Here is a 26,835-nt window from a genome sequence, read left to right on the forward strand (position 1 = left end):
GGGGGGGGGTTTGTTGTTGGTCGTACTAGATTCATTGTTATTTTATAAGATTGTCAATTTTGCCCTTGCTAATTCAATTATAATTATTATTTTGCATAGTTTCAAGCCTCAATTTATGTTCATGCTAAAATCTCTATTGACTTTATTGCTGCAAAACTCCCACATATATGAATAAATCTTGCAGTTATAATATTTTGTTTGTATGCACGCTATCTTTATGAAATGGCATGTAAATTCATATTACAAGCCTGTGTGAAGTATCATATCTTTTACAGATTATACATGTGATAAATTTGGTATGCTTATGTGTAATAGTGTATAGGTTGGTGTAACACTTTTAGATATGAGCTAGCCAGGCTGAAGTGCCTAGAGAGTAACGAATCTACAGAAAATGCTCGACTTTCCTTGGGATGATACCGAGTTTCCCAATTTTAGAGTGTCTGTTAAAACCGACTATACAAATATAAACAGAAACTAAATAATAAAAAACTGGATCAAATTTGAAATGATTGCATGTTCTTTAAGATAATTGAGTACATTTTGTTTATCGCTCTCCTCTTACATTATTATATTATATATGCACGTAATAATCGTCCCTACGTGTTGTTCATATTGCATGCCCAATTTTTCTTCTCATTCATACTTTAATAAATAATTGTTAGTCACTAAATTTGCTCGTAACTCGATAGATATTTTTACATAACAGACTCTATTTAGCCACTAGCATGACCGTTTCCATAAAAGTAGACTTTTCAGATTTAAATTTCTTGTTATTGATATTTTTCAGTATTTACTTTAGTTATTATAATTTTCAATTTGGGTTGGGGTAGTCGTCCCTATAGTCATTTCAGTTTTGATTTAGTTAGTTTTCTGTTTTTCTTTCAGTTGTATCAGTGGATTATTAATTACGAAGAACATTAATATTCTCTTGTTTATTCCTATTGTTATTTGCATATAATTTTCCTTTTGATAATACAAAACCGGTTTAATTTATTTCATCATGATTTGCGTTGCCAGAGTGTATCGCCATCCAAACCTGGGTGTGGCACTCCATTACAAGTAAAGGTTAGCAAAGAGTAGCAAGATCAGTTTTTTCCAGCAGGGAAAGGATTGGCTGACAGCAGGAGTAGCTTTCCAGCAGGGAGAGGAGTGGTGAACCACCAAACATGTTCTTATTGGCCAAAATATTTGTTAGAGCTGATTGTAGAGCAGCAATTAGCAGGACTATAACTAGGAGGCTACAAAGAGAGCTGATGATATATCTGGAGACATGTAGGTCAGCAGATTGAGTGATTCTTGGGATTATTAGGGAGTTGATTGTAGATTTAACAGGTGCATTCTAAATTTATGGGATGTTAGCTGCAGCCTTCAGTTCTCTTAATTTCAGGATTTCTATAGCATGCATAGACTTTTTGAAAGAAAAGCCTTTCTTTTTACATGACAATCTTATCAGAAAAAATTAGAAGTGGATGAGAAATTATTTCAGATGTCATGACTAGATGTAACAGAGAATCGGCTATTTAAGCTAACACAACTGGAAGAATAAATAATAAATAGAATGCCACAACTTAACTTGTATTTTCAAAATAAACAAGAGCAGTATTCAATAATTTTATTCACGCAAGGCCATGGTGGCTAAATTAAGAAATAATCACAATTTTTCGTGGTGGTATAGTTTCAGTCCAGCAACCTAACTAATTCTGGATAAATGAGGCAATTCCACTATTACCTAACGAGTTAAAGGAGTTGACTGCCTACTACCTCGAGTTTTTTTTTTCCATGGTGTATCATTACTTCATAAATACATGAACCTAATCATAGGATTGTCGTATTTGCATTGTGGTTGACTTTCTTATAACTGGTGAATATGTAGACCGCCGAATCTGGACCAGACCAAATATAGTTATATTAAAGGTTCAAGCAGAAATAGCTGGAAAGAACCACTTAAGCAGATGATAAGGAAATGAATCTTTATCATGGAACACCGAAATCATTACCTCCAAGTCATCATTTTCAATGGCAGACTGTTCTAGCGTTTTCTTCAGCTCTTCTTGAGAGTTTCTAAGAAACTTAATTTCTTTCACAAGAACTTTAATATCAGCCTTTGATTTCATCTCAAGCTGATCTAGCTGCCTTTCCAGATTAGTAATCTGCTCTTGTTTTGTCGACAGCTCTTGGTTTAAAATATCATTCTCGTTACTTGCAGTTGTGTTTTCCGACTCTACACAAGTTTTTTTACACTGGTACAAGCATTATAACAAAAATATTAACGAAAAAAGAATAATTTATTAGTAAAAGTATAATAAAAAATAAAGTAAATATAGAGAATGGAGGTGGAAAGAAAACCTGTTCAAACTTGAGTTTTGATTCCAACTCTAGATACTTCCTGTGAAGTTCATCCATATCCCATTGAGTTTGGGTGAATCTTTCTCTTTCAAGTAAGATGGCTTGCTGAAGATTATCTTTATTTCTCTGTTTAGTGACTTCAAGCTCCACCTCTAAATCTTTTACCTACATGTAAATATTTCAATATCAGCAAGCAATAGACAGTTTGCGCCTTTGTTACCAAGTTAAAATTTGAAAATTGCTACAAACATATGCAACCAACTGAAAATAAACATCGCAACATCTGTTACAACAATACCACCCAGCTAGAAAGAATAAGCCAAGAAGTTGAAAAAGATAATGTACAGAGATGACCTTCATTGTAAGGTACTCTTTAATGGTTAATTCTTGATTTAATCGTGCTATAATATCCTCCATATCTGTTTTGGCTGTTGCTAATCTTCGTTGCATAGTAAGGAGAACTCGGTTCAATTTCTGTCGCTGATCAATAGGAAGAATAATCTGCAAATCATTTGCAAACTGTGTTTCTGCAATACTTGAAGCTTCCATGGTACTAGGAAATAAAACGCCATCAGAAAAAGTAACAGAACCATCCCAAACTAAGCTAGTAGCTCCAGGAATTAACAGTTCACTGGCACGAATAGAACTTGCATCACTACCAATGCTATCACTGGAAAGCCTCCTAGAATGATAAGAAAGCTTGTCATGATCCAGATTTGCATTGGAATCAACTATTTCGCTTTGAATGAACATCTGCTTGGAAGAACTTTTGTAAGATGAATCGCATCCAGAATGAGGACCGTCTTTTCTTTGAGGCAAATTAGCGTTAAACAAGTCCTCTGGCTGGTCAAACATTGCAGCCACCGCCATGATACCATTATTGATTTCTTCTATTGAGTGCAATTAAATTGTAAATAAAAAATTGAACTAAAAAAAGAAAAAATCAAATTTATAAGAATTATTTTCTGAAGAGTACCAGCATCAAATTTATTGCAAGTAATGTCACTAGAGGCATCTGAGGCTATCGATTGAGCATTTGAAGCTATAGTTGAACATTCTGCAGAGGCACTGGAACTGGATCTTCTAGGATAAACAGTTGCAGCATCTACTGAGGTGCTTGCTTCTGAAGGGAGCCCATTGGCAAGCACAAACGCTGGAAAGAATAATGATTAAGCAAAGTAGGTAAGTTTATATCCTGGAAGTTTCAAATAAACATGGCCTTAAAGGCAATATTAATGCTTGAATTGCTTTCAAACAGCCACATGAAATAAGCTAGATGTGCACCAGTAAAACATAAGTGATTGGCTGGAATTCAAAACGAGATGAACAATGCTCTATTCAAATTCTATAAGTAGCACATACATGACCTTGCAGCTGCTTCTAGCTCAAGAAAAGTAGCAATAGGAGCACTTCTTGACAGATCAATGTCACAGAGCAGCTTTCCTATCCATTCCTCTAAAGCTCGCCTTCTCTGCGAAAAACTAAGAATTTTGAGATGATTAATTACAAAATGCCCATATAAAATAACAGACACAAAGATTAACAATAAAATATAACCCCTAAATTCATGACTAAAAGGGTTATAAATGAAACAAGTTGAGCCAAGTACTGTTGTGTTCAAGCACGTTCATTTATTTTCTTATTGAGTTTAAAAAGAGTTTTAGCATGATCCGAGATTTAAAATCTTATTCAAACTAGTTAATAGATTCCTTGTCGAATTTGAACAATAATCAAACTTTAATCCAGCTTATCTAATGATATGTTCGATGCGGACAGATCAAACACAAATTCTTATTACTAATCAGAAATGGATTTATAAGTTATAATTAAAATTGGCATAATTCACCAAGTACTATTAATATTATTTGAGGAAGTTCAAATATTTACTAAAAAACATTCTATACATTTAACAATTTGTTCGATATCTGCACCATATTTATACTTCAAATAATATACAAAGTGTTTAGGATAAAAGAAAATTGATATGATAATATTGAATAAACATCAAATCTATAATTAAGTCACCACTAAAAGCATTTTACCGAGCACTTGGCAAACTGCTAGTTGACGCGTGAGCAGGACCCCTGCCCAAGCAGGTTCAGGAGGTGAGGACGAGGACAGGATTCCCATCCCAGACATCCCGTTACGGGATTATTTCAAGACCACAGGGGCAGCCCAGCCCTTGAGGAGGCCTATTGTGCTTTAATGGAAACAAAATTAGAGTTTTTATTATAAATATGTTGTCTAAATCCTATTAGATGACTTCTGGTTTCATTTATGCACTTGGAGATTATTTTCTCAAATTACTTGCTCATAGGATTGTTGTAACATTTTTCTTCTTCCAGTAGAGATTTTGTATCTAGATCAAGATTGGGTGGTGCAACCTCCAGACATCTGTATATCACCAGCCAAGCTGACGGACTCTTCCTCCTTCCTATTTTTCGTCCAGTACAGAAATCTTCGCCTCTTCTCTCTTTTGAATCATAACCAACTCTTATTTTTTCTCCTCTTTATTCTACAAACATTATTAAACATTGTGTCAATCCTCATGCAACATCTAGAAATCCTAAACCAGTGATATTTGATATCAAAGCTAAATTCTAATCCCACTTTTTAACCTTACCCTATATCTCCTCGTTGATTCAAATTTTATAATTTGAATAATAAATTTACAAAATTTAACATTTCTACCTCTACCATACACTCGCCACCTAAACCTTAAGACTTTTGGTCAACCCTAAAACCTACACCATTTCCCAGGTTGAAATCCTAAGTGAGGAGCAAATCACAATGTTGCGAAAGAGATATAAAAGAAAATATTCAAGAGCTTACCATTAAGAATATGCAGCGAGAAATTTTTCATTTGCAGCGTAGGCTCGTTAATTTTGAAAAAAGACAACATAACAAGGTCACCCATAGAAACAATGATGACCAATCGAAAGTAAAAGATGAAAAAAAACTCTTCCACCAACAAGCCTCAAGTGATGAAAATCCAATGTCAAGCTAACTTGGCTAGGGTATGTGAAAATGGATAATGTCATTGGAGTAAAGATTCGTTTACTAGAATTTGACAGTCTTATAGAATCAGATGAATTTATTGAGTGACTCCAAACAGTAGAATAAGTCTTTTAGTACAAAGATATTCTATCTTATTCTATCTTGTTGGCAACACTTTTGATCAAGCACTTATTGATCAAAACCACCACCCATCCTCCCATGAGAAGACATTCAATGTTGGCAAGGTTTTTGAGCTCGAAACAAGCCAAAACGCCACCAAACATGAGCTTTGGCCAGCATAACCACACCACCATCTGGTGTGGCTGTGCCACCCCAGACGTAACAACATCAGTAATGGCATGGCTACATCAGAGCCTCTCATATGGTGTGATCATGCAGGAAGATTGTGTAAATATGCCCTCCAGCCAGAGTTGGCGGCATGACCAAGCCGTTGGCGATCTAAGGGACTCTCGCAAGATTTCATGTGCCAAGCAATGCATCCCTTCGATGTGGTCGCCTCTCCACTCTATATGAAGGACCTGTTCACCTCCAAAAAGGGACTCTGTTCAGACTTCCTCTCTGCATTCTACCTTCCTCTGCTCTCCTCTCCTCCCTCTCTCCCTTGGTTGGTAGGTGCTTCCTCAATCTACCTACTCCCTTCAAGTGTCCTCCTGCATACTCCACTATAAGCCTCAACATCTGTCTTCCTCTTCTTCTTCTCCTACTTCCTCTTCTTCTATCCTTTTTGCTTCTCATCCCTTCATCTCTTCTTCTCCACTTCTCATCTATTCATCTCTTCTCCTCCACTCTTCTTCTCCTCGCTCCTCATCTCTTCTTCACTTCTCCGTATTCCTTTTCTTTAATCCACTTCTTCCTCTTCAACGACTTCTTCAATGTCTTCTTCTTTATGTTAAAGCATGAAAAGTGTAGATTTTTCCCCATGCCTCGTCACTATGCCAAAGTATGAAAAAGTGTAGGTTTTTCTCCATGTCTATTTCACTATGACAAAACATTAAAAGCTTTGCTTAATCTCCATGTCTTCTTCACTATGCCAAAGCATGAAAAGTGTAGGTTTTTTGCGTGTCAATTTCACTATGTCATTGCATGAAAAGTGTAGGTTTTTCTCCATGCCTTTGTCACTATGTCAGAGCATAAAAAGTTTAGGTTAATCTCCATGTATTACATCTTAAGTCAAAACATGAAAAGTTTAGATTTTCACATGTTTTCTTCTTTGTATTCAAGACATGAAAAGTTTGAGTAATTTCCACCCATATAATTCCTTATGTCAAAGCATGTGAAAATAAATAATTTATCAATTAAGAAAAAAAAGAAGAGAAAACCACATATGTAGGTTCACTTTGTGAATATTCTAAATAAAATATCATTAGCAAGCACGTGCGGTTAAAAACTTTTAAACGTGGTTTAAAACAATTTTAAATGAAAATTAAAACCTTTAAGTAAACAAAAAACAGTACAAAATAACTTTTGAAACAATTTAAATAAAATTATAACAATTTAAAAAAATGAAAATAACTTTAAAAAAAACAAAATAAATAAAATTTGAAACAATTTAAATAAACTCAAAAAAATTTAAAAATAAAAAAGGACATCTAAAATAAATATAAATAAAAAAAACTAACAAAACAACTCAAAATGATCTTTAAACAATTTAAAAATGAAGATGACTTTTAAAATCAGATAAAATTAAATCAACTTAAGAAAAATTAAATTAACTTAAAATAACTTAAAAATGATTTAAAAATGAAAATAACTTCTAAAACAAAATAACAATTAAAATAGCATTAAAAAAATGAAATAAAATATTTTAAACAATTTAAAATCTCTTTAAAAAAATTTAAAAATAAAAAAACAATAGATAATTAAAAATAAATTTAAAACCTAAATAAAATAATTCAAAACCTGTGTAAAATAATTTACTATAAAATAAAAATAAAAAAAAAATAATTGAAAACCTTTTTAAAATAATTTAAAACCAAAATAGAATAATTTAAAAACCTTTAAACACCTTAAAATAATCTAGCAAAACTTAATTTTAAATTATTGAAAAAACTGTAAGCAACACAAAATTACTTAAACTCTTAAAACATTTAAACCAAATAAAATATCAAAACTTTTTAAACAAAAGAACTTAAAATCAACTTTAGGCCAATTAAAATAAAATAACTTAAAATATTAAAACACTTCAAATGGTTAAACCAAATAACTTAAAATATAAAAAATTTAAGCCCAAATAAAATTTCAAAACACTTTAAACCAAATAAAGTAACTTAAAAAAACTTAAACACTAAAAATTAACTTAAAACTTTTTGAATCTTTAAAAGCCTTAAACTCTTTAATATAAAATTTTAGACTCATACAATTTAAAACATTTTAAAACCTTAAGGTATTTGAAAATTTTAAAAATCTTCAAAAAGCACTTCAACCATAAATTACATAAGCTTGCAAGTGACATATGAACTTTAATATGAGACTTCACAATAACTGAACTTAAGGATAAAATGAAACGAAAGATGCCAACTTAGACCAAAAAATCAAATGCAAAGCATTAAACCTAAAATACTCTGATTATCACAATGACCAACAAACATAAGAGTTCAAACAAATCATGCATTAAATATCAAATCGCAAAAAAAAAATTTAAAATACACCAACTAAATTAATGTCAGCCACCACTAGGTAGATCAACTGTAAACCTTAAGGTTAGCCAACATAGAAACAAAACCCAAGATTATACATAAGAAGACTAGTCTAATTTAGAAGCCTAGATTCGACTACTAGGTACCTAGTCAGCGTCAAAGACAATAACCTATAAAACAGTCTTTAACTCTTGAAACTTACATAGGTGCCCAAGGATGAAGTGAATCAAGGTTACGGACAACAGCACCTCTAAGACTTTTACCTAAGAAATTCCATCCTTGTCCTTGTTATGGCGTCGAGTGAAGATTATTGATTATATGACTGGTTAATAATTAAAATATACAAATGCACCCGAGACGATGAAAAGTCATGGGCATTCTAACTGAGGGCATCATGCCAAAAATTAAGCTTAGTCTACCTACTTAGGCTCTTTATAGAGTCTGTGTTTATTTCAGAATTAGGGTTTTACTCGATCTAGAAATCTTTCTTGCCCAATTCTATCATCTTAGTCTAGGGGTCCTTCCAACTCAAACTTTTCAAAGTCATTCTTTCAAACTTTTCATCCAAATTCAAACCTTCAAACTTAACTTTCCCAATCAAGATTGTCAAACCAAACTTATCCAATCTGTTTCAATCCCTTCGATTTTATCTCAATCTTAACTGAACTCAAACACCTCTAACGATTATCAACTCTAGATCTTCGAGATAAGCCTTCCTCTCTGAGTTGGTTAAATCATTTTTCAGAGTCTTTTCATCACACAACATCATTAGATTGTAAGTTTCAACCTTTAAACTCAATCATTTTAAAATTCTGAACTTAGATCCATTCATCATCATTGGAGAATCTAACTTTGAAATGTCTAACATTGAAATTTGAATAATATAAGTCAATATTTTAATCAAGAATTTTCTCTAGAGTTTACAACTCTGAAAATATAATTAAATATGAAAGTTTTTCATTAAAGGGAACTAGACACCATAAGGAAAAATCTTTAGTTCAGGTAGATTCATAAATCTTAAAGATTTTCATCATCTGAATAAATATATCCATTTCAAAATAATATTTCCTGCTCTCTGGGCGTTATATTGTACTTCAAAAGTTTCATTTGATCTTTTAGATAAAAAGTTTTAGAGATTTGAAATAGAAATCCAAAAAAAAATAATAAAAAGCACCAACATACCTAACAAAATGGTAAAGCCAATTGCGTTTTAAATTAAGAAAGAATGCTTCACTATAGTGAGCGTTTTTTAAACTCCTACACCACTATATAGGAAAGAATAAGATCACGACCTGATCTAATATGAAGAAGGAGACGAAACACAAATCTCTCCTAACGCACTACAGACATGATATCTTTGAGACTTCGTCATTTATAACATAAAAACTTATCAGCAGAATAGATCGAGGAATTTAAACAGCTCATGTTGAAATATTAGTTCGAACATCATAGCGAAATATTTTTGTTGATTGAAACCTTGATTAGGAAAATTGATGCGAGAGCTTCCAGCACAAAAAATAAAAATAAAAAAATTTAGACAAAAATCATGGTATTGTAGTTGCTACAATACTGGCGGATTCACTATCACGAGAGAAGAGCCGACGCAGTCTTATTTCCCTTTTTTATATTTTTTTCCTATTATCCTTCATTCTCTTTTAGTTATTCCATATATATGGGTTGTATTAGGGTTTAGAAGAAGGTTTTAGCGTGAGTGAGTTTAGAACAGTCATCGGGATAGGTTTCTCCCTGTGAAGCTGTATCAGAGGGTTTGAGTGGTGTCTCGACTGTATCTCCTTCACGAGATGGTGGCTATCTTCATTATCCTCTTTTGCATCCTCACTACATCGCTCCTGGGCACTCCTTCCCTGCTGCAGCCGCTAGGAATGGCTGTCCTGACTATTTCTTCATGAATTTTTTAATCTTAAAGCCGCCGCCAGCCGCTTTTTTGCTTGTTGCCGCCTTCTAGAAAAGCATGGAGTTCCAGTCCCTTCCTTTTCCAACCTTCCCCGCCACTGTGCCTCCCCTTCCAACATGCTACAGCCTCCAAAACCTAATCCCTAACCCTTCCCACTTGCTGCCACCTTCCAGAATTTTGTCTCCCTCATTGCCGCAACAGTTCCGACTGCCCCTACCACTCTCTGTCTCTACCAACCTGCTCTATAGCCCTCCCCTTGCCATTTCCAACCGCTCTTACCACCCTCCACCACTATCTAGTTGATGTACCAACCGTTCCCCGAGTTGTCCTCACTGTTCCAGCAGCCCAAATCCATCCCCGATGTCTCCTTGTTGTTATTCCAGCCCCTGATAGGCCTTACTGCAACTCATCCACCTTCTAGAAACCCTACCTGTTGAATCTGCCTTCCAGACCACCTCGCTGACCTCCACCACCTTTGATATATACTTTAGTTGTTTTTGTTTGTTTCTGTTGTTACATTTCCCTTTCAATGTGTGAGTTATAATCATCTAATTGGCTTAGTAGTAAAACCATTCAGTTTATTTATTATTGTTTGAGTTAACTCTAATATCATATGGTATCAAAGCTAGCTAAACCCTAATCCTATCCTATCATTACTAGCATCCACACATGCCCCACCCTATCTCCACCCAAATTTTCATTCCCACCCTATATCATCCCTATACACCTTCTTCTACCTACCCAAACCTAAACCATAATCATGTCATCGGAGAGACAATAGTCGGATGCTGATTAGGAGTTTGCAATGGAATAGATACAGCGACAACTCTGCAGAGTATTATAATGACTCGATGAAATTGACAAAAAGAGACTATCCAGACGGGTAATTCGTAGCCACAATGGTAACCTGCTAGATCGAATAAATGGATTGAATCTCTTCCGTCATACGGATATTAGGAATGAAGGACCTATACCACAAAAACTTGACCCGAAATATCTAATAAGCCAGAATTTTGAAGTAAATGTGGAATACCTCATTATGACGGCCACTTAGATTCAGACAGCTTCATCAAGTGGCTCCAGGCTGTTGAAATTTTCTTCCAGAACGTCCTACCAGACAAAATAGTAAAACTACCTACCAACAAGTTAAAGAAGAAAGCATTGTTTTGGTGGGAATATTTGAAACACATTTGCCAGCGTGAGAAAAAATAAGATTACTACCTGACTCATGATGAAACGTGAGATGCAGCTCTAGTACCTACCATATAATTATAGACTGATTGTTAACACCTCAAATTTAAAAGTGGAAAGCAAACATTACCGGATGACCGCCACACCTTAAAGGTAGAGTTCAACCATAGAATCGCGTCGTAAGAGTACAGCAATAGGAACATCCAATTCTCACACCTAAAGAGAAACTGATTCAGATGGGAAAACAGGTGAAGCCAATCCGCATTCTTAAATCTATCTTAGCTAGGAAGTGTTTCAAGTGTCACAGATTTAGTCATGCAAAATTAGATTGCACAACCAAAAAAATGATCTCTTTCTTTGATCAAGGAATAGTTGAAGTCAGTGAGCCATGAGAAGAAGAAGATTTTGGTGTGGCTCCACAACTTTCAATTGAACGAAAGCGATGCCAGCAACTACAAGTAAAAGTAGTTGTTCAAGAAAGGTGTAAGTTTGAAACAATTTTTCAAGTTAATTTAAGTTATACCAAAAGTAGATGGATATCCATTCTATTCTATCAAGTCAACTCATTTTTTATTCACTTTTTAACCTGAAAAATTAGTTTAAAAAATAACAATGAACTAAACAAAATAGTAAATACTCATATTTCTAAATTGCAACAATACAAAAAAAGTAAAATACATGCTGGTTAAACTTCTAATAAAATAATACTAATATTTGAGATGTTATCAAAGAATTTTTTTATATCGGTAGCCAACCAATATAATTTTATATATGTACAATCGTCACAGGAACACTATCTAAAAATTATACAATTATGGTACTTTAATATTAATGTATACGAGTATCTTAGTGTTCTCTCACTAATACCAAAAAGAGGTGATTCTATCATAGTCAGTAAGCACATATAAGCCTTCTATCAAAATTATTATTTTCTAAAAATATATTTCATTATCATTTGTGTTTCATACAATATACTTATAAATCATTTAAATAATAATGTGCATACATATCATTCCTACACTAAGAAAAAAAATTCAAAGGAATTCAAAATCCCAAGTTTGCAATAATTTCAATATAACAAATAAGAATACTAGTAAATGCATTTGGTCTAAGAGGAACAAAATATCACTAAAGTATAAGAATATGAGTACTCACATCGATGTCGATTAATATGTCAATTAATTTTCTTTTGACGTCAACTCTATTAAAATTGTTGCCTACAATAAGCATAGGTAATAAAAATTAATTTATTATTTAAAATATTTACTTTAAATTATTTAAGTGCTAAAACTTATTATTATACATTATATAATACTGAATATGTACATAAAAATATATATTATAAGTAAAAATTTTTATTAAATATTTTAATTAAACTTATTAAACTCACCTTATAATCTTCGGCCTATCCCTGATCAAGCACACGGCTTCCTCCTGCGAGCTCCTTCCATTATGCACGATGGAGCTTCCCTGCGCATAAGAACTGAATTGCATGTACGAGAGAGCTTGTTCCTCAACGTCCTCCTCTTTGACTCCTTATGCTTCTTCGCACTGAGCCACTCAAACGCCATCCTCTCTGCCATCACACGTCACAAGCGCATCTTTGCTTCCTCTTCCACTGCACAACATCGACACCGGCTCTACTACTCGACACTGATGCCAGCTCAATTTCGATTGAAGCCGAGAAGGCCTAACCAATGTCTGTAGCAACTCGTATGCATCGTTCGACTCTCCAGGTAAACAGGTAGTGAGGCTTTGTAGAGTTAAATTGCCTCTTTGAATTCCGACCCCCCACTTTCTCTTCCCTTTGTTTGATGTCCTCACTGCTCGTTTTCTCTCTTTCAGCTCTTTGCTTGCCAGACGCTTCACTTCGTCTTCTCTCACGCTCAGCTCTTCAATTCTTCAGCCCGAGGCAATAAAACGGAATGTTATAATATTACCCACCTACAAAAATTTCATCCTCGAAATTTAAAATACAAGTCATTTTTTCTTAAGTAGGTTGACATGAATTATCCATAAATTTTCTTGTGCACTCCCTTCTATAATTTCAGGTGAATTCATTTGCCTGAATGATATACTTATCAATTTGAGTTAACTTTAATTTTAAATTTTTATTATTATTAAAATTTTCTTATAATTACTCTATTGGTTCTTTCAACTAGATTCATTAATTTATCTTGAACCTTGACTCTGATACCACTTTTGTTACGAACTGGCCTGGAATTTAAACCTAAGCAATGCAAGAAAAAAATGTCGGACGGTAGAAATTAAATTTTCTATATTCATATGCAATTTAACAAATAAAAGAGTTACTAATCAAATTAAATTAAAGTAGTATATTTAAATTTACCTTGTTACTGATTATCCACACATTCATAAATATTATCCCTTCTAACGCTCATCTTTAAATCACTTAAATTAATCTGAAAAGTTAGTTCAAAAAATAACAGTGAGCTAAACAAGTCAGTGAATACTCATATTCCTACTACAAAACTATAAAAAAAAAAAAAGTGAAATACATGTTGATTAAATTTTTAATAAATTAATATTGTTATTTAAGATATTATCAATGAATCTAATTATATCAATAGCATATCAATGTTAATTTATATCTATACAACCGTTATAGGAGCATATTATAAAAATTATACCACTTAAGGCGTGTTAATGTCAATATCTTTTTTATAGGTGTGCACTCGTACCTTAGTGTTCCCCCATAAGTAACATGAAATAATGACTCTATCATAGTCAGTCATGCACATGTATCAAAATTAATAATTACTGAAAATATATTACATTTTTATTTGTGTATCATACAATATACTTATAAATCATTTAAATAATGTTGTACACACATATCATTCCTACAATATTAATAAAAATTCACTAGAATTCAAAATCCAAATTTTGCAGTAATTTAAATATAACAAATGATAGTGCTAGTAAATGCATTTGATCTAGAAGAAACAAAAGATCACTATAGTATAAGAACATGAGTACTCACATTGATGTTGATTAATCTGCTAATTGATTTTTCTTGAAGTCTATGGGTGTAAACGAGCCGAGCACGAGCAAGCCCAAGCTCAGCTCGTGTTCAGCTCATTTATATTTTGAGCTCAAAAGGTGTGTTCCTGTTCAGTTTGTTTTCGTAGCGAGCCGAACACGAGTTGTTCACGAACAAAGTCGTTTTGACAACCCTAATCACGTAGCCATTAAATGTTAAGTGTTGAGGCAAAATTTAAAAATTATTATTATTATTAAAACATCATTGGGATCTAATTTAATAATTTTTATTATATTTTCTTAATTAATACTTCTAATTGATAATAATTCTTTGTAGCCTTGTAGTTAAATAGTTTTTTTAAAAAATACTCATTATATATATATACATATATAATTGATGAGTAGTATTTCGAGCTAAAACAAACCGAACACGAACGAAAGTTTTTATTCGTGTTCGACTCATTAACTTAGCGAACAAACCGAACACGACTTTCTTAACAAGTCAAACTCGAGTTGTTTGCGAACAACGAGCCGTTTTAATAACCCTATTGACGTCAACTGTTCTAAAATTGATACATATAAACATGGGTTTTAAAAATTAATTTTTTATGTAAACTATTTGCTTTATATTATTTAAGTATTAAAATTCTTTATTATAATACATAATATAATCCTAAATATATAAATCTATATTATAAGTATAAATGTATTATTAAATATTTTAAATAAACTTATTAAGCTCACCTAATAATCTTCGAACCAACTGTAATCACGCACACAACTTACTCCCACAAGCTCCTTCCACTGTGCATTATAGAGCTTCCCTTCAAGCGAGAACTTAATCGCACGCACGAGAGAACTTCTTCCTCAACATCCGCCTCTTTGACTCCTTTCTTATGCTTCTTCGCAACAGGCCACTCGGATGTCGTCCTCTCCGTCCTTGCACATCACAAGCGCATCTTCTTCACTTCCTCGTCCTTTGCACGGCACTGAAGTAGGCTCCACTATTTGACACCGACACCGCCTCAATTTCCATCACCCTATCTAGTGTATGTCGTCACTTATATGTGTTGTTCAACTCTACAAAAAAAGTGAGCAGTGAGGCTTTGAAGAGCCAAATCACCTCTTTGAATTCAGACCCCTCACCTCCTCCTCCATTTGTTCGATGCCCCGACTGCTCGCTTCCTCTTTATCGGCTCTTTGTTCGAATCGTCTTCTCTCCTACTCAACTCTTCGATTCTACTCTCCTGGGTAATAAAAAGGGACGTTACAATAATTACCACTTACAAAAATTTCGTCCTCGAAATTTAAAATTGATTGCAACTCATTTTTTTTTAAGTATGTCGACAAGAATTATTTATAAATTTTCTAGCAAACTCCCATCTTCTATAATTTCGAGTGAATTCATTTGCCTAAATAGATATAACTATCAGTTTGAGTTGACTTTAATTTTTAAATTATATTATTGGCTCTTTCAACTAGATTTCAATAATTTATCCTAAATATTGGCTCTGGTATCACTTTTGTTACTACCCGATCTAAGATTTAGAACTAATCAATGCAGGAATAAATGGTCGGACGGTCGAAATTACATTTTTTATATTCATCTACAATTTAATAAATAAAAGTCACTAATCAGATTAAATTAAAATAGTTCCTTTAAATTTACCTCATTATTGATTGTTTGTATCTTATATAAATCTTATCCCTTCTATCGCACATCTTTTAATCACTTTAATTAACTTGCAAAGTTAGTTTAAAAAAATAACAGTGGGCTAAATAAGCTAGGGAATAATCATATTACAAAACTACAACAATACAAGGAAAAAAAAATTAAAATACATGCTAGCTAAACTTTTAATGAATCAATATTGATATTTTAGATTCTATCAATGAATCTTATTATATCAATAGCATATCAATATCATTTTATATTTGTACAGCCACCATAGGAGAGCTGTCTAAAAATTATACCACTAAAAGTATTTCGATATCATAGATGTACATGGGTACTTTAATGTTCCCCTACTAGTACCATAAAGGGGTGACTTCATCATGATCAGTCATGCACATACAAACATTCTATCAAAATCATTATTCACTAAAAGTATAAATCATTTAAATAACATTGTGCATGCATATCATTTCTACAATATCAATAAAAATTCAATAGAATTTAAAATCCAGAGTTTGCAATAATTTCAACATAACAAATGATAGAACTAGTAAATGCATTTGGTCTAGAAGAAGCAAAATATCACTATAGCATAAAACATAAGTGCCCACCTCAATATCGATTAATGCATTAATTGATTTGTCTTGACATCAACCATTCTAAAATTGATGTTTATAATAAACAAGATTATTAAAAACTAATTTATTATTTAAAATATTTACTTTATAAAATTTAGTGTTAAAACTTTTTTTTATTATACCTTATATAATCCTAATTATATAAATATATATTATAAGTATAAAATTCTTACTAAATATTTTAATTAAACTTATTAAACTCACCGTATAATCTTTGGTCTAGCCTTAATCACGTGCATGGCTTTCTCATGCGAGCTCCTTCCACTATGCACGATAGAGCTTCCTTGCGCGCGAGAACAAAATCGCACTCACGAGAGAGCTTCTTCCTCAACATCCTCCTTTTTGACTCCTTGTGCTTCTCCTTCGCACCGGGCAACTCGGACGCTGCCCTCCCTACCCTCGCACGTCATAAGCGCATCTTCCACGCTTCCTCTTCCTCTGCATGACACCAACGCCGGCTTCACTTCTTGACATCAATGTCGTCTCAATTTTGATTAAAGCACGAGAAGCCCTATCTGGCATCTGTCATTGCCCGTATGTGTCGTTCAACTCTCGAGGTAAGTAGGCAGCGACGCTTTATAGAGTCGAATCGCCTCTTTGCTTCCAATCTCAAAAGTTGGCAATTTTTTTCTTTCCATCACTTAAATTATTTAGAAGCTCCAAGATATAAGTAAATGAATGATACCATCTTTATAAAAAAGAAGATGATAATATTTGACTAAGATAATCACGAACATCAATTGTTTAGTATTTGCTATTTTAAGGTGTTGAAAGACTCATATGCCACTGATAAGGACATTCAAAAGATTTTAATTAACCATTCAGGAGAGACCACCTTTTCTTGAAAAGGACCTAAATCCCACTGGAGGATGTTTTTGCCAGGTCAATTCATCTTGTTTAGTTCATTGTTATTTTAATTAACCTCTTCGAATTGCCTCTCTGCTTCCTATCTCAAAAGTTGGTAATTTTTTTCTTTCCATCACTTAAATTATTTAGAAGCTCCAAGATATAAGTAAACGAATGATACCATCTTTATAAAAAGGAAGATGATAATATTTGACTAAAATAATCACGAACATCAATCTTAAATAATTTTTACAAGTATTGAATTAATTTTTTATCACGATAATGAAAGTGGAAAGAATGATGCTGACATCACATTATTGTTATAAAGCTATGCGCAAGCCACTGGAATGCAATGATCAATGTAGGTGATAAATCTAGTAGCACCAAAACTATTGGGATTTTGAAGGATTGAAAGATATTAAATTGAAATAAGAGTAAAGAATCTAGAATTCCTTTCAAAAAATTAGCATGATGTTCTTGTACAAATTCATAAGCCTCACAACAAAAAATACTTAAATTTGACTAAAAAGTAACATAAAAGCTTAAATTTAAATTATAACTTAATTATCCCATACCCAAAAAAATTATTAAAAACAATTTTATAAAACATCATTTTGTTTTAAAAAAATAATATATAAAAGTATATATAAATCATTAATATATTAATTTTTAAAATTAAAAAAATTAAAAATGTAATAAATTTATTATAATTTTTTTACTTTCCATAATATAATCACTTTTAACAATAATCTTGCTTAGAGTAACTGAATATGTATATATGATATAGATAGGTATAGAAAGCTGAATAATGAAGCTTAGAGTAACTGAACAAAAAGCTGTTCTTAGGAAACAGCAGCTAGGAAGAGGAAATAGAAGAAAAGAAAAGAACGAAAAAATAAATGAAGGGATAATGAAAAAAAAATTAGATCTTGAGCTAAGATTTATCCATATGCATTTATAAGTACAAAAATTTTCTTTTCATATCAATTCTAACCTAAAGAATTCCTCCTACACTATTTGTCATGACTTACAACTTGTTGAATCTGTAACAATAACAAATTTTAGCTGTTGGGATTTAGAAATTAATATAAAAAAAGAATTTTTAACAGGTTAACGCGATTATATATAAATATATGTATGTAATTATGTATAAATGGTTTTATTAATTATTTTTAAACTAAAACCCCTTTTATTAATCTTTGTTTCATTGTGAACCTAAGCTAGGACATAAGAGAGTTGGTTGATCGTAAGTTAGGAATGACCAGAGGGTAGAGGAGAGGGAGAGAACGGAAGAATTTATATCAGAAGTTCTTTTGAGATAATTGAAAGTATGTTTATGTTAAATGAATTTCTATTTTAATAATTTTGCAAAATTTATAAGAATATGTGATTCAGAGCAGTGTATATTAGGAGACGAGCATAATGAAGAAACACATTGCAAGACTGACTCGACAACCCATGTGAGATTTATGAATGCTAAAATAAGGAACGAATCCTTATAAGACTAATATTTGTTGACGTTTATAAAAAAAGTTATTTGTTATATATTTGTATAAAATTTCTTACATATAAGGCATAACTGATGTAATTGACAGAGCATAATTCAGAAACATAATCGTCTGTTACTGTCAGTTTCATAGTATAATTACTAAAAAAAATACATCAATTATAACAGTTGATGACTTGATTATTACTTGTCATATTGTATTGCTTGTGAATATTAATAAAATGATTATTTTTAGGTATATTCAAGGAATAATACATATGAAAATAATTATCGTAGATAATGATAATTGAGAAAATATTATGCAAGTTATGATCAGTAGACAACTATACTAATGATATACACAAGGAAAGGCAAAATAATAGGATAAGATGACCCTTAAATAAGAAAATAATTGAATTCTTAACTTGATAATAGGATGCAATGATGTGACAAGCAACATTTATCTGCAATTATGATGGTTGACGAGCTAAATGACGACCTAATAAAATGAAATATGTCAATACTTAAATATATATAATATAATCTTTCTAAGAGAATGAATACTAAGAATAAGAATAAAAAACGAAATAAATCCGCAAGAGCATTGCTTGGTATAGTGATTTAAATGGTTTATTAATAGCAATTATGTTTACTTATGACCACTCTTGCATGTCTTTTTTATAAGCATGTTTTTCTTACAATTTGAGTATCGAGGTATGTTTATTTATTTATGTTGTTACTCATCTTAGTCACTATATTAGTTACCTCTGCCTTATATGTTTGAAACTTATTTTAGAAGCGTTTATTTCACTGAGCATATAGCTTATCAAATAATATTAAGTTGCTTTATGGGGAGGGGTAAGAAGCTGGTAAGCCATTAGCCAGGCAACTTATCCTTTTGTATAGCTTTTGAATGTAAAATTGAGTGATTATAAAAAAAGTATAGGAATACATGTGATTTCATATTTAAATGTTTACATAAAGACAATATCTTAGTTGAGTGTTATTTATACATATTTTTTTAATTTATGTTTGATATCAATAAATATTTATTGGAGATTTGAAACATAAGAATTTGTTGGTGATAATTTAATAAAATTAATTCTTCACTTGTTGATTCTAATGAGCACACCTCAGGATCAATTTGAGTCTAATTGAGTTGCCCTCCTCTATTACACATCTATTTGACCTAAGGGGGGCCGACTAGGGTGTGACAATTGAAATACACAATAATTGGCACATAAAATAATTTTGTAGTTATGATCTTTAATAATTTATAAACTGAAAAAAAATTAATTTTAAGTTAAAAAATAGTAAAAAATTGAGATGCTCATGTTCGGCAACAGTTTTTAGAGAACTACCAGCCACTTATTTTTCAAAATTGATGCATGATTACATGTTTGGAAGATGTTGGCAAGAATTATATCTTGAGATCTTATCAAAAATCTAATTCAAGCTAATGAGCCTTTTTTTATTAAAATATTCAATGATAGGAAGGTTATTGTATTTGATATTGGACTGTTTTATATTGATCTCATAAATTAGTGCAGCATCTTTGACTTTTGAGTAGGTTGATTGACACATTCCAAAAACATCATTTGCAGTAGATAGGAACATATATGGCTCATTGGTTTCCAGCAATATTATATTCCACATGCATGTCATAATCATATAATTTGTTTCTTTTCAAAGCATAAAAAATCTTTCAGTTTCGAAGGTGGATCCATAAAATGGTAGATGTTTTTCCTATACTTTTCAAAAAGATCATAAACTTTGGGACTATTTCAGATAGTTCCTCCCATTCAAGAGATCTGAGGCTTGAAGTTCCTAGAGTTCTTTAGTCCGATTTTTACCATTTCCGATGGTTGACTACTAAAAGTGAAATTAAAGAAACCTAACATAATCAAGGGAATGAAGAGCTCCAACAAGAAAGAAATGCCATAGTAAGGAAAAAAACAAAAATTTGAAAGCAGAAAACCTTAGCCTATCTTTGATACCATATAAAAAAGAAGCCGCTAGAAAAGTTTCAATTATTCATTCTTTTGATGTGTATTTATATATAAAACAACAAAGAAAGAAAAGAAATAAATAATTACAAAAGACAAAGAAAAAAATCCTCCCTAGCTATATGTATTTTGATTATTTAACGATTGGTATTAATGCTAAAAGCAATCTATGAGCTTTTTTCTTTCATTTTTTGTATATGAATCCATGGGAGAGGTATTTCCTTATAAGCAATGAATCTGTGGCCTCTGATTTAACTTATCTAGCTCTGACAGTCCCTTCCTGACTGATTGATCTTCAACAATAATAATGGACTTAATAATTATGACATTTTGACTTCCATTATATATATTGGAAGAGCATCAGAGCTACCTCATATATAATGGTTTGTGATGAGCTTCATCTTGGCATTGGGATCAAAGAATCGTACTGTGGTATCAAGTTATTCCCAACTTTCGATCTTACCTATTTTCATCCAGAACTTTAAATCTAAAAATTAACTATTCAAACCAATTGAAGCATTCATTAATAATTAGGCTACCTTTCCAAAATATATCAAGTTTTCTGCAATTCTAAGCATAAATTAATAGGAAAGTATTTATTTTTCAATTTAGTATTTATATCAAACAAAGTTCTAAAAGGACGATCAACAAAATTATCTATGTCATGTAGGACTTCAAACTAGAATCATTTAACAATGCATACTATATATTTATTGCATATTTGATGCACTTTTATTAATTATTGAATAACAAACAGAGAAGTCCTTATGTTCAAATTCAACATCAAGAAAAACATTATGTTCATGCATGTAATAAAAGAAAGAGGCTTCAATCGAAACTTTTTTATTGCATCCGTTACATGACATCATGGAGGAGAACCCCACGACATCTTTCATGATGTATACACAATTTCTCATCATGATCATCCCTGGAGTAATAAACTTGAAGAGGATCCTTCTCAAGGGAGCATACACTCCGATGATCCATCTAGCCTCTAAAGTGTGCAAGTTCTTGAAGATCTCAATGATATCTAGAAATTATTTCTTCTTGAACTCCTCACTCAAGTCGATGATAATGATCACCAACACCTACCTAAGAACATTTCTAATGACTTGAAGAGGTGCACCATAATTTCCATGATGATATGTCTTAAAGTTTTATCAATAGACATATCTTCGACTACAAAAGTAAGTTATTTAGAGATGGTGAATAAAGTAATCTAAGATTGGTCTGGGCTATTTAATAAAAGAAATTTAGGAATAAGTTTAAAACTTCAACAAATTTTAATTTTAAATTTAAAGATAACTTGGATGGATTAATTGAAAAACTCCATGATAATAGTAAAAAACATATGTAATTAGTTAACATAGTCAATATTTTGTTTAAAATATATTTTAGTCTAAATGTTAAATTTTATTAGTTTTCTTTAAAAATTGCTATAATGGTAAATAGTTTGACAGAGAGTGATATTCGAAATGTTTGAGAGTAAGAAAGATATGATTTGAAGAGATATGTGTGATGTCGGTGCCTAGCCTAAAGGAAATTTAGTCTTCTATTAGCTTAAGGACAATTTTGTCATTCATTATTAACTATTGTTAGGTATAAAGAGGGATTAATAGTTTCTGGTTAGGGTTATGCATGAGATTGGGTCTGGATTCTAAGGGTTATGGTTTGGGAGAGAGCTCCTACCTCTCAAAGTGTAGGATTTGGGAGAGATCGCTTACCTCTTGAATTGTAGGTGCTTATCTTATGTATTCGTATTGAGTTGGTTGATATTCTCGCAATAAAGTAATTATTAGTATCAAAGCGTTCGATTCTGTGAAGCCTGCCATCCGGATAGCGGCAAATAGGTTGATGGGCGATCGAAATCGAGGCCTACAGATCGTCGTGAATGAGTACCACGATACAGTCAACCATCTAGGAAGCGGGATCCGGCGTGCTACCCGCGGCATACATAGATCCGAAACTTCGGCGGAATACAAAGACCCAAAACTCCCATATTTCTTCTCTCATTTTGTACTCGCCATTAGAGCTTGCTGAGAAGGCCACGTGGGGGTCGCAGTGGACAAGAGAGTTACAGTGTGACCTGATATCATGATACAATTGTAGTTGGAGCTAGCTAGATAGCAATGCAAATTGTAATCTCCTTTGTGACCGAAGCCTTTCTATACAATCGCAATAACTGCTAGCTGGGAAGCCGAGACCTAGGAAGCTGAAGCAAAGGAGGGGCTTATGACCTTGCTATACATACATGACTCGGACAAATAGATTTTAGCATGCAATAGTTCCTCCTTCATGATCGAAAGCCATCTGGAAGAAATCGCGGCCAAGAAAGTGGATGATATGGAAAATAAATTGGAGAAAGAAATTAACCGACTTAAATTTAGAAAAAAGGAAAGATTTTCTATAATAAAAAATGGATTCATGAGCATGGAAGATATGATGAGGAGGCTTATTGAGATGCAATCCAAGATCCGCCCGGCGATTCAATTTGCAAAAACTAACCAAAGGTTGACTGGAGAATCTTTGGATAAATTGAAAAGCAAAGAGATAGGACGAGAGAAACAAGAGAAGGAAATCATCCACCATCAAGGAACCCATTTTATGACTTTGATGCGGGGTGGATTAGAGATTACTCATGGAGGGTGTTGGGCAGAAACATAGAAGAGGTTATCCAAATAGTGTGGAGGAGTACGAAAAAGAAAAGAGAAGTCGGGATAGGGTATGAATATGATAGACGGAGGTAGTTTTACCTTAGATGCATGGGGAAAAACACTGAAGGGAGAGGAGATTGGGATGAAGATGCTAGGTTAAGAAATTGAAGATGTTGAATATTCATCCAAAATTCAACATCTTCGCGTCTTCAATTTCTCATGTCATATTTTTATGTGATAATAAGTAATGATGAGAAATGTATGTCATACTTAGAAGATTCAGGCATAATTCCTATTCCAGTGTATTGTTTAAATATGATTCGATTTATAATTCAACCAATTTTTAACTAGAAATGAATTTATATGATTTCTCAAAATATTTGTTATTTTCAATTTTACCTGCAGCTAAAATAAAAACTAGGGCTTTCCAATGTTGCTTTCGTAGTAGCGGTCAGTAATTGACTTGAGGAGAGAATTTTGATGAGTTTTCTGATATATTTTAGTAGATATATTAAGGGGTTAAGAGTAAAAATATCACACAAGCCAAAAAAAATGTAGTGAGAGTGAAAATTGGACCAAAAGTGAAAAATCAAATGAGGAGTTTTCAAAGAGAAGTTCAAATCCAATTGATTACTTGAGGTCTCAATATTTGCTACATTTTCTATTGAACTCCCAACTGTTTTTGCATCAAGTAAATTTCTTATCATTTTATTTTAAGAATTTATCCAAGGGCTTTTATTGTATATTTATCATAAAAGGATTAAGCTGAGAGAATTGGAAGAAGTTTTCAATCACCAACAAAATCTAAGAGAATTTTGGTTTAGGATAAATTTTGTTCTTGTAAAACAAAGGAGCATTGCTAAGCCTTGCGAGATAGTCTTAGTGAAACTTTGGGTGTAAAGCACAGGATAGGTTGCTATTGACCTGTGAATTATTGTGTAAGTGCTTCCTTTACCCCATAAAAGAGGTGAGCTTATTGTAGCAATGATTGATAGTACGATCCTAGATGAGCTGAGGTTTGGGTGTGGATGCAGGCTAAGTGAGCGCTGAATCAAGTAACAATAACGGCACCATTATTTGTCAGATTTACCTTCTTGCACCTACATGTCACAAACATTATTGCATCTAGATTATTGTTCTTATGATAAATCTAAAATAATGAGCTCCGATGATTTTATGTAGAGTTAATTCATATAATTGCAACACAAATTTTTTAACTCATGAATTGCAAATACATACTCAGCATTATGTAGATTTTTGAGTGATAGTTTTGGTACTAGTGAATTAATTTGAATGGCTTGTGTTATTGAGTTTTCATTAACATTGTGCTCAACAAGTTATACACGCATACATGTTTAATTCTTCATCCAACACCTTGGTCTAATTTTGCGTGGAGTAACTAGTTGTGTGTTTCAGCTATTAAGTTTCTATATAGATTCCTATAGGAATATATTTTAGCTTCCATTATGTCTATTATGTGGGACCTAAGTCAGATTTTGAAAGAGATCCAAAATGCACCCTCTCTCTTATCGCTCTGTGCCCTTTTCGGATCAACTCCTGCAACATTCAATTGATAGCAAATTTCCAGAAATTATTATTCATTCATCAAAAAAAGAATGCAACTAATCCTAAATTTACAACTTCATGGCATTTGTACATCCAAGTTAATAGGAGTCTCAGTTATACTGTATATATAACAAGTGAAATTTAAATGGTGTCGACAAAGCAATGTCTAGATTGTATAAAGTAGACAATGAAAAAATCAATCATGTTACTTATAATATATCATAGGAAAATAAGAATGAAAAAAGCATTATATATATATAATTAAGATCGAGCATTGCCCTAGCTCAAAAAGACAAAGTATATGCTTAAAAGTTGGCAATGTTCATGCACCGTGACAAGTTAAAGTTTAACAACAGACAATAAGCAGTCATAGTATTGCCATTCATACAAACCTTTATCTTACCGCCAATAGATTTCATTTCATCAATTAGAAATTCAAAACATTTAGCTAGCATCATGCTTAACAGCATTTATTCTGCTCTAACAGTAACTTTCTGAACAACAACAGAACCAATTTGCATTTAGAAACTTACTTACACACAAATTCTATGCCCATTAAGGAATAGCGCCACTATTATTCTGAGTTTGACCTTCGAGATTACCATTTGATCTAATTTACTCTTTTAACTTCAGCATGAATATTTAGACCAACATGACGACATGAAAATACCTCACAAATGAACGGTAGAAGGAAATATTTAGCTTTTTAATGAGAAGGGCGCCAAGCCCTAAACTACAGCTGGCAGAAAGCATCGAGAAAAAAAGGGTAACAGGTTCATTTAAGCATTCAGGCAAGCCACAGATGACATACAATACTACCCACTAAAAAATAGGAAATAAAAAAACTAAAAAAACAAAAAAAAAAAGAAAAGTAAAAACATTCCAGAATATTAAAAGGAAAATTAAAACAATAATTATTGAATCAGGTCAAATTCTTTTTTATTTTTCAGTTTCCATATAGCTAACAATGCTCAAAATGGCTTGCTCCTCGAAAGTTAGAAACAACAACATTATTACCCTCAACCCAACTGTTAGAGATCGGCTAAATGATTTCATTCATTCCAGCAAAGTTTTGCCTTAATTTTGAACTCGTTCTTTCCCAGTTTAAACAACTTATGCAAAAAATATTAATGAAACCAACAATTAACATCAAGACTTTAAAACATCTTCAACAAAGATGCCATCACCAATGGCTAATGGCAATAAACGTGAAGGTGACCTGATGATAATTAAATAAAATAAAAATAAAGGTACAAAGAACCGGAAGTCCAAAAATTAAATTCAGGTGCAAGCAAAAATAATAAGACTGCGTGTTTCTCTGTTTCACTTAATTTCATAAAGATTTTTGTCACAAAGTATATGTGCAAGGGTGAGCTTTTATTTAATAAGCATTTGTCATTGGCAAGGAAAGACCTGCCGATACAGTCAAAGAAGCTCAGTTAATATTTTGCTGTGGACCAAAGATGTCTAAGAATGAAGACCGTATCAAAGAATACAACTGATTTATAGATTAGTATTCCAAAAAAAAGTTGATAATTTATGGACTATGCGGTCTACAATTTCAAGGAAATTCACAAAACGCGTAGACTTCAACGAGAAAATAAATTAAAAAAACAGTATATAAATCAATTCAAACACCACCTTCTAGGCAGTAGAACAGTTGAATTTACCAACCTGTTCTAAGAGCAGACGGCTAGAATTAATTCGCATTAAAGCATGCTTTGGCGGAGCTGGGGGTATGTTTTTCTTGGGAAACGCCCTTTTGAGCTATAATAATAGAAAGAAATTAATATAAAGCAATTGTTAGTTCTTTCAACTAGTAAAGCAAAAAGCTAGCTACAGTAATAAAAGTTAT

General features: G+C 32.3%; 1 protein-coding gene across 3 annotated transcripts in view; it reads right to left on the reverse strand.

The window, feature by feature from the left end:
* Nucleotides 1-26,835, reverse strand: part of LOC110031471 (PX domain-containing protein EREL2-like) — a 97,755-nt gene that overhangs the window by 21,924 nt on the left and 48,996 nt on the right. For 2 of the 3 annotated variants that reach the window (XM_020734678.1, XM_020734680.1), the window contains 6 exons: nt 26,655-26,747; nt 3,709-3,817; nt 3,323-3,499; nt 2,701-3,236; nt 2,347-2,511; nt 1,998-2,240 (listed from right to left, as the gene is read on the reverse strand). In XM_020734678.1, coding sequence (XP_020590337.1) covers nt 1,998-2,240; nt 2,347-2,511; nt 2,701-3,236; nt 3,323-3,499; nt 3,709-3,817; nt 26,655-26,747 — 1,323 coding nt within the window. The remainder of the gene's footprint in view (nt 1-1,997; nt 2,241-2,346; nt 2,512-2,700; nt 3,237-3,322; nt 3,500-3,708; nt 3,818-26,654; nt 26,748-26,835) is intronic. The other variant, XM_020734679.1, reaches the window with a different exon arrangement.

Source organism: Phalaenopsis equestris, unplaced genomic scaffold, assembly GCF_001263595.1.
Source record: "Phalaenopsis equestris unplaced genomic scaffold, ASM126359v1 Scaffold000826, whole genome shotgun sequence".
Lineage (NCBI taxonomy): Eukaryota > Viridiplantae > Streptophyta > Magnoliopsida > Asparagales > Orchidaceae > Phalaenopsis > Phalaenopsis equestris.